Source organism: Ammospiza caudacuta, chromosome 21 (genome assembly GCF_027887145.1).
Source record: "Ammospiza caudacuta isolate bAmmCau1 chromosome 21, bAmmCau1.pri, whole genome shotgun sequence".
Lineage (NCBI taxonomy): Eukaryota > Metazoa > Chordata > Aves > Passeriformes > Passerellidae > Ammospiza > Ammospiza caudacuta.
Window position 1 is genome coordinate 11,529,135 of NC_080613.1, and position 9,566 is coordinate 11,538,700.

At 47.3% G+C, this 9,566-nt stretch overlaps 1 protein-coding gene across 1 annotated transcript; it reads right to left on the bottom strand.

Annotated features, from left to right (window-relative positions):
• Nucleotides 1–410: 410 nt before the first annotated feature.
• LOC131566867 (ficolin-1-like) lies at nt 411–9,566 on the bottom strand. The gene is made up of 9 exons (XM_058818312.1): nt 9,488–9,566; nt 8,572–8,703; nt 7,781–7,834; nt 5,878–5,913; nt 4,648–4,683; nt 2,719–2,846; nt 2,192–2,333; nt 1,522–1,656; nt 411–658 (listed from the first exon to the last, which is right to left on the bottom strand). Exons 1-9 carry the CDS (start codon nt 9,564–9,566, stop codon nt 411–413), a joined length of 990 nt encoding a protein of 329 aa, XP_058674295.1.

The window sequence follows — 9,566 nt, forward strand, 5'->3', positions numbered from 1 at the left end:
AGAAAGAGGCTGCATGCAAATTGGAGTCTTCATATACATGGATTATACTGGAGATTAGCAGTAATTACCATTTAGGGTAGTAATATCAGAGAGCTTTACTGAGGTGCACTGGCTCCACTCATCACCTGGTCTTTAAATCAAGATAACACACTTTTCAGAAGAAGGTACTTGGGCTCAGTCTGCATCAGTGGGGCTGCTGAAGGTACTCAGGGTGGGAGAGGGTCAGGATCTGGTGCTTACGGAAGCTCAAACCAGTACCGCTTCTGGCTTCAAAAATCCTGCTCTAGGCAGAAGGGACAACCTGTAATACTCTTTCTGGTCCATTTTTGTCCCCAAGCAACATTGTTTTGTGTCTTCTGTTGGTGGGTGAGTGGCACCTCTTGGACCTAGTCAGGCACCCTGTTACCATGTTAAACTGGCCTGAACTTCATTTCTGTTTGCTTATAGGAGTAATGGTATTCTTTGCCTGTCTTCCAGTTGATGCCATCAGCATAGCTCCCATGTGCACCCATCCAGTACATCCCGTTCAGGTTGGAGTAATGGCAGTCATTGTACCACCACGCTCCCTTATATTCTGTGGCACAGTTAAAGGAACTCATGTCATTGTCGTGATCTGTTGTTGAAAATGGCATGTCCCTGTGGTACGATAAGGAGTCCCCTGCAGAGAACACACGTTCATGGTTACTGCAGTAGGGATCACAAACAGGACACTGATGTGTCTGTGCACCCCTGCTGGGCACCAGTGGCCCTTGCCAGGTGCAAGGCAGGTTGTATAAATCTTGCTGCTCTCTTGCTCTCTTTCCTCCTTGTCTTGGACAAAAGTATCCTTAGCTCTGCTAAAACACATGGAGAATTTATCTATGCCTGTGAATCAAGTGGGCCAGATTCTTTTCACAGGTACACAGATGTCACTTCTCTTGGAATGCTCAGGTTCTCTGCAGATACACAGGTCTGAATTACCAGACAGGGTTGCAGTGTGCACAGCCACATAAACCTAGAGCACTGCTCTCTCAGGTGTTGGTTTCACTCATTCCTGAATGATGGATATTGAATTTTGAAGATTTGTTTACTTAAAAAAAAATAATAAAAATCGGGTATTAAGAGGATGGAGTGCTGATGCCGCAGGTATTGAACAGCACCCCAGCCCTGGAAATGTTAGACCACCTGGGCAAATGTCTCCTGCCAATGTAACCAAAAGCAGACCTTGACCTGGCTGATGCAGAGCTCTTGGAAAGGTCATTCGGATGGGGTGCTGCCCAGGACCAGGCTCATTTGCAGTTAAACCATAGGGCTGGGCTTGAAGGTAATGCTCTGAGTCACATTTCTTCAGGTGATGCATGTCCCCCTCCATCCCTGTACCCAGAGGTCACTCAGTACCTGAGGTACCATGGCCAGTTTTAAAAAACTGACCCAAAATGTAGCTGATACAAGGAGTGTGCATGATACGTCTCTGCATAGCAGCTGAACACTTCTGAAATGCTCTAGGAAACAGACTTTCCCAGTGAGCTGCCTCAAACTTACCAGCGTTTCCACCAAGGAAGTCTCCTAGAATCAGTCTGTATTTCTCTGACTCTCCTAAAACTCTGAATGAAGCATACTTGGCAAAATAGTAGTTGTTCTCAAAGTCTCTGAGGTCAACACGGAGTTCACAGGGTCCTAGAAGAGAAGATGGACAGCAGTGGTGCAGGGCAGATGGTGAGTATGCCACTGGATTTCAGAGTGGAGGGTTTAAGGTGCTGTGAGCTAACTTAAGAGGAGCTGCCACTACTTGAGACATTTTGATTTCCTTAAAATTCCTGCAGAGCCTCCTATACCTTTGATGGTTTTCTAGGGAAGCACCTTTTCAGATATGATATTGGGTGGTCATGGGCAGGGGTCCTGCACACAGCTGTAACTCCGAGGTTGTGTGTGGACCAGATGATGCCATCACAAACAGTCCAAGTAGGAAGATATGTTGGCCTGTCTCCAGGGTAGATCATGCAGCTAGTTCATTCTCTTCCCTGATTTCTAGTTTTGCTTTTTTTTAGAGTGCAGTTTCCAGTGTGCAGTAGGCTGCAAGAGCCTGCATCCTGCTTGGGATTAACAGTGGGGACCTCAGATGAATATGAGAAACTCAGAGGTCTGCAATGACCCAATTTGGTATAGGGGTTGGACTCTCATGGCCCCAGCCTGGGACAGAGGCAGACCTTACCCAGAGAGGTGAGGAAGTGGATGTTGTCATTCCCCATCCAGAACTCCGTCAGCTGGTTGCCAAAGCCTCGTTTGTATGAATCCCAATCTCGCAAGAAGTTCACTGACCCATCCCAGCGCCTCTGAAAAACCTGAAAGAGACCCTCAGCCCCACCAGCCCATCCCTCACTCAAAAGCATCCACAGTGCCTGGGGGACACACCCACCATGGTGAATGCTTCCCCTGCATCAGGACACTCTTGTAGGTGTCTGGGGAGCAAACCCCACAAGAATCCCTTGCTCAATGATCTCTTCCATATGCCCTTGGAAATGAAAAGGAAATGATTTGCTGATTTAATCAGGGAGTGGGTCTGTGGCTCCCAGCCTGCTTCCAGAGACAAGTCTTGGGGGAATCCCCTGTGTCCAGAGGGATTCACTCTGGCTTGCAGGTGTGAACTTCAGCTGTGTTTCTATTTTTGAGCCATCCTTTGCAGCCTTAACAAGAATCTCTATAGGAACATGTAAACCTCCCTCTCCTCATCCTACTCACAATCCATCCCCCACCATCCGTGTCCATGTCACAGAAGACGGTGGTGGCATTGCAGTCTTGGGGGTAGATTGTGTACCAGCCACTGAAAATCTTCCCTTTGGCCAACAGTTCTTGGCAGTTCTCCGGTTCTGTGCAAATCAAACAGATCAAGTGCAAAGAGTTATAATGTATTTACTCTTCACAGGAGCACACCAGCCTTGAGCCTTTGAGCCCTTCACCACCTATCTGGCTCTTTGTACTGCAGGACCTTAATGCAGAGCTGCTGGGAGCCAAACTCTGCCATGGCTTCTGGGCCCATATGTTGCCAGGGAGATGGGCACCTTCAAAAAAAGATGGTCTAAGGTGCTGAGACTCCTCTCATCTGCAATGATCTGTATGATGGAGCTGCACTGAAAAAGATGACAAACTCATGATCCAGAAATTTGTCCCAGCTCCAGAATGTATGCAGGGCACAGAGAGTGGGTGGGCAGTGGACAGCAAATAAATTAGTCACACAGGACAGTGTTCCCTGTGAGGCAGTGAACAGTGTTCAGCTCATCCTTTATGGATTGCATCATAGAATCACCCACGGTTTGGGTTGGAAGGAACATTAAAGCTCATCTCATTGCCCCCCCTACCATGAGCGGGGACATCTTCCACTAGGTTGCTCCAAATCTCATCCAAACCTGGCCTTGGACGCTTCCAGGGATGGGCAGCCGCAGCTTCTCTGGCCAACCTGTGCTAAGGTCTTACCACCTTCTGAGTAAAGAATCATCTCCTAATATCTAATCTAAATCTCTCCTCTTTTAGCTGTAAATCGTTCTGTAAATCACACAGTGACAGTGTCCTATCACTGTCCTTGCAAAAAAATCACTCTCCAGCTTTTTTATAAGCACCCCCTAAGTACTAGAAGGCCACACTGAGGTCTCCCCAAGAAACAAAGTGCTTTTGAATATGTATCTTTATATATATATATACGTGTGTGTGTGTGCGCATATATATGCATCTTATGTATACTTTTTTCCCTCCCCAAAACCATACCTGCTGACAGAAGTTCAGATTCACAGGAGACTGAATTGTCCCTGTCAGACATCCTAACCTACAGCTGCGTCAGTAGTTGTTTTAGGGAAAGCCTGGGAGGATGATCAGAGATGGTGGTGCTGGTGGTGCATGTGTCCCAGTGTGCTGTGTGTGATACATGTGTACACAGCTGTACCAGGCAGGGTACCCTGGTCTCCTAGGAGGGAGATGGTCCTGGACTTGGCCTTTTCCTTCCTATTAGTCAAATCTTTTACATGCCCAGAGAAGTGTCTGGGGCAGCAAGGAACCAGTTCAGTGGCATCCCAATCTGTTAGGTGTTACAGCAGCTCTGATCTGTCTGAGCCTTTATTGTGGCCCTAGAGCACCCAGCTGTAGCCAGAGTGGGTTGTAGCTGTCCTTGAACTTTAGTTCATGGAGACAGAGCCAGATGGGGCAACTGAAAATTGTTTCTTTTATTTTTCTTTTTTTCTTCCAGTGAATAAGTTAGTCTGAGCACTATCACACGTATGAACTCCGCAAGTACCAAAGGTGTCACTGCAAGTGCAGGAGTATAATTGCCTTTGAAGTAGCCACATGTCCATACAGGTGTTTACAGTGGTTTCATCTTAGAAATCAGGACACCAAGTCTCTGAAAAATCGACCTCCTCCAGGACACATGGAGGACAGGACATTTAAGTAGTGCTTAGAGGACCTGACTTTCCCAGCATGGCTGGAGTACAGAGTAGACCCACAGAAGCTGCATGTGTTTGTGAGACGCAAAGATAACAGTGATATTTCCTTATTCCATTCTTCAATGTCACTCTGAACTCATTTCTATTCCTATCCTGTCCTGACTTCTGGTGCAGGTAGTCCACCACCATCCACTCTGCAGAGCTGACCAGTGTCGTGAAGACCTAGGATGAAACTTACCCCATATTTCTGGAAATCCAGGCTCTCCTTTTGTTCCTGTTGGATAAACAACACCATCAGTTGCTCTCCACCTTCCACACCCAGCATTCCCCTTCCCCAGTACTTGAGATGTGCCAAGACAAATCCTGCTGCACTGGAAAGCTGTTATGTTACAGGAAGTGCTTGGCTCATCTGCACCAAGCAAATGAAAGGCATAGAGAAAGCAGGCAGGAAGGGTTGCTCAGTATAAGCTGTCCTGGCTGCTGCCAGGCCCACCAGAGGAGACCCACCAGCCTATCTGCACAGACCTAGGAAAGCACAGAGAGGCAGGTGGGAAGCCAATATCAATTTAATCACAAGGAGTGGCAGCCTTGCCTCTCTTGGCCTGTTGGACCCGGCATGATGTAGTTCCTGCTGGCATCTGTTTTAGGGCTTAGAGGTCCAAATGGTGAGACTGACACAGGACGTGTCCCTATTGGACCCAGCTGCTCTGCTTGCTGCTGTGCAGCCCATGGAGCTGTCTACCAGCAGTTTGTGCCAGTGAATCCCACTGGGCTAGGACATGTGGGATAGGAGTGGGTGAATGTGGGAAGGAGGAAGCAATGCACCTTGGAAAGGCAAGTCGTAAGTCCCATCAGGGGAATGGCTGCTGCTGGTACAGGGCTTCAGCCAGTGGTTTGGGAGCAGCAGTGACAACTGGAGCACTAGAACCATCTGCCAGACCAGTGGTGTTGGACCCCGTGATTGCCAGCCAAATTCTAGAGGGGGAGGCCACAGTGCAGATTTGTGCTCAGTGGTGGGTGCCTGTGGCCATCACATGCAGGATGATGGCATAAGGGAAAAAAACCATGTTTCCCTAATACCTTATTGCTAGTGCTGGTAGAGACATGTTCCTCTGGCACTAGCAGCAACTGAATTTCTTTTGAGCCTCTGCATTTTGCCATAGCATGAGAATATTAAGAGCTCTGTGCAAATCTGGCTGGTCCCTCAGCCCTGTGGCTTCTGCAGCTGATGGTGCCAGGTGGCAGCACCAGCTGCCTGAGTTGAGAACAGCACCTGTTACTGAACATCTGGTTTGGGAGCAGGACTACCCACAGCACCTGCACCAGGGCAGAGCCTACGATGAGGTATAACTGTCAGCAAACAGCCCCATCCAGTCTCTGTAACTGCTCTCATCTGATGTAGGAGAACAGCACAGGGTAGAAGTTTACAAAGTAGCTCACATGATAAATTCAGCACAGCGTGATTTACCTTTCAGTCCTGGGAAGCCAGGCTCTCCAGCTGCTCCTACAAAATATGAGAGGAAAATGCTCATCACAGACTATCCAATGCAAATGAATTACTGTGCCTCTACAAATGGCTGCTCCAGCCCCTCAATATGTCTCAAATGTACAAGAGAGGCTGTCAAGAGGTGCAAAGCTACAGTGCTTGGAGGAGTGTCCCAGGTGGTGCTGCTGCCTCAGCCTGGCTGTTCTCTTGATCAGCAGTATCTCCCAGGAACAGCAAGAAGAGCAGGATATAGCGGAGAGACAGCTGCTTCTCCATCTCTTGGAATGTATGGGGCTTCACAGTTCCATTTCAGTGATTTTTTTGTGGGGGCTTTCTCTTTACAGTCAGGCACTTAAAAGATTTTGATCAATAGGGTTTGTCAGGGTTTTCAGTGGTTTTGTCCATCTCCTGCTGGCATTTCAGTTCAAGTCTTGGGTGCTTTTGGCCAGGAAATAGCTTCATATTCAGCACGTAAAAAGGGACGTCTTCCCTTTAGTTAGTCAGTGCTGCTCAGTCCCTACACAAGTTCCCTTGTGCTAGCAGCTGGATCCTTTAGTAGAGACACTTTTCCAGTATTTGCAGCACATTCCTGCTGAAGGTCCTAAGCAGGCCTGGGCAGTGAAAGCCAGTTTCTCAATAGACATTGTCCTCTTCAGGGGTTCATCCCATTACAAAGGAAACCTCATCCTGTGCCATTGTTTGATCTCATTCTTGTGGTCAAGTGGGCACTGCACACCGAGTGGAAGGCTGAAGGCTGCTGAAAGCAATGATATGCCTAGGCCTGAGCAGCAGGGCTGAGCCAGAGTAGACTTACAAGATGAATCGTGAATATTGTGTGACTAACACCATCAGTATTATTTACCTAAAAATAGATGACAAAGATGCTTATGCTAACTGTTTGTAACCTTCTGTAGCTATCTGCAAGAAATGTATCATTTTAAGAAACTTTTCCAACTGAGAGGCTTGTTTGTAAGGTATTTTAGGGGAAAACCCTCCCAGCCAAGACCTGGGCTCTGGCTGAGCACTGGCCCTGGCTAAGTGGAAAGCATGCCATCAGATTTGGGCATTCCTGAGTTAAAAATAAAATCAAGTCACTTTGGCTTGCTGATTTAGGCCTGTAAACACTGGACTCCCTTTCAGGGGAAATCCAGAGACCTCACCTATGGGATCTCCTACAGCATGTAGGATTTCCCCAGTTGCCAGGAAGGGTTGCCCTTCCTGTGAAACAGGGCTCCCCAGTGACTGGATGATGTTAAAGTATTTAGGCAATTAGTGATGTATCCTTCTAAATCACTATCCTGCCTCTTGTATAGTAATGATTAGGTGCATTACCTTGCTAATTTTTTCCTTGTTGCCAAAGCCAAGCATATAGTTTTATTGAATGTATTATTTAACTTTTGTGTTACCTCTATATTCATAGTAAAATAAGACCATTCTTTCCACTGGTATGTTCTTTAAATTGCCCATGTCAATTGGCAGAACAAGCACTCAGCATAGTGCCTCTGCATCAGGCCTCTGGGCTGAAGCTCCATGGAGAGCTCCAAAGCTCCTCAGGGCTGGGAGGCATTTGGGCAGGCTTGCTGTGCTGGGGGCAGGTTAGGGTAGGAATGGGGAATGGGGAGAGGTCTGATTTTAGGGTCAATGAGAAATTATGAGAAGAGTGGTATCTTCTTCTGTGTTGTGGTCCCGGACACTCAAGGACACTGTTTCTGGTGTTCACTCCATGCAAGAGCCATACCCCAAATCAGGCTTTTCCTATGCTACTTCAGCACCGTTTCTTAGCCTATGGCCAGTCCTGCAGTTCATCTCTGTAGACCCAATCTCCTAATATATGTCCTGAGCTTGGGGACATTTACAGATTAGAGCTGCATATGTTGTACATTACCTTTTGCACCAGGTGGTCCTGCTTTCCCAGGGAATCCCTGGTCTCCCGTTTCTCCTGCAAAGAGACTCATTTTTTATGTGCATCTTACAAACTGACCAGAGTGGGGAGTCACAGAAGCCTGGGCAACTGGGCCTTGCCTTTCACAGAAATGGGGGAGCTGACGTAATAAGATTCAGTCTTGTAACCTGGTTTTACTCTTTTACCTTACTCCTGTTTTTCTATTGAAGCCTTACTACACTGGTACTGCCATTCAAAGTCTAAATTTGCAGTTCACATATAAATTCTTATGAGCTTTGATACATCGTCGAGCCAGTCTATGGATTTTGCTATGGTAGGTCATCTCGCTCAGCTGACATGATTGACCTTCTTTGTGAGTTGGCTATGAAAGCTCTGAAGGAGCCCCATCTCCCTTGCTCCCCGGAATAGAGGTTGCCAGTACATTTCCCACACTGTTCCCCAAAAAAACAGGCAGGAGCATTTCAGCCTCCCTCCCACCCAGACTCTTGAATACAGACCCAAAAAATAAATGGATGATTTTCTGTAGAAGAAATGAATAAGATACTTCACACCCCAAGATCACATCAGATTTGTGACAGGACTTAAGGAAGAAACAGGTCACTCCATGTGTACCAGCATATGTTTAATTGGGGTGTTTTTGTCTCCAGTTCTCCAGTTCCTCACAGCAGCCAGTGCCAGGCCAGCTACTGCTCCAGCCTCAGCTTGCTTCTCCTATGCAAAGGAACAAAACCATCTCATCTCACAGTGCTCATCACTGGTTTTGAGGGCCTCACCTTTTGTTCCTGGGAGACCTGCTTCTCCTTTTGGGCCAGAGACACCTGGGATCCCTGGACATCCTTGAAGAATGGCAAGTCGGTCAGCATCACGCAGTCCCACTATTCTCACCTCTGAGAAATGAAGACAGTCTTTGTGAAGATTATTAAGGCTCTGAAATGTCTTGGAGAGGAATCCAAATAATTTGAAGTTGAGGAACAGTATAATCAAAAGCACTGAGTATGGAAGTATCAGGGTGTTGAATGGATTGACAGATGGCAGTGAGGATCTCACATATTAGAGGAGCCAGACTCTGCATCTCTCTGGCTTCAGGGGAGTTCAATAGGAGAGGAGGCTGATAAATATGACATTGCATGCATGACAAATATACTGTAGTTAATAAAACATAAACTGAGAGGTGCCCCAATGGGGTATTCATAGCAGACTAAGTGACACTGGTGGATCTGTGGGCAGTAAGGGTAAGAGTTCTTCTGAATTTCCTGATGGCAGGCCTGTTTGAAATTGCCCCAGGCCTTCTTGGGGAATACAGTGAGAACGCTGTGCTGCGCAGCATCCCCAGACTGATCCTTTGTCTTGTTCTGTATCCTTTGGTAACTGCATGGAGGCCCTACTGAAAAAAATCCAAACTGGGGGGGAAAACTTCACCGAAGACTGTCTGTTCCTAGACACCCCACTGGTCAGGGAACGATGTTACATCACTAATTGGAGCCAGTAGCTTTCTTAAACAGCTGCTGCTGAGACTTCAGCCTCCCCTTACTCTCCTCCCACTGGCAGCCGAATTTAAAAAAGCATAGAAGGAAAAAAAAAACATATGCTACTTCTCCCCCCTCCCCTCTCCCTTCCCAACCTCTTTCTCTTATCAGGAGAGATGAAACAGGCTGTCTGAGACGGCAGTAAGGTTTGTGGTTTACTCACCTGAGCATGTGTCCTCAGCATCACAAATAGTCACTCTTAGGCTGAGCAGTACCAAAAGGACTGGGGCCACTGTCCCCAT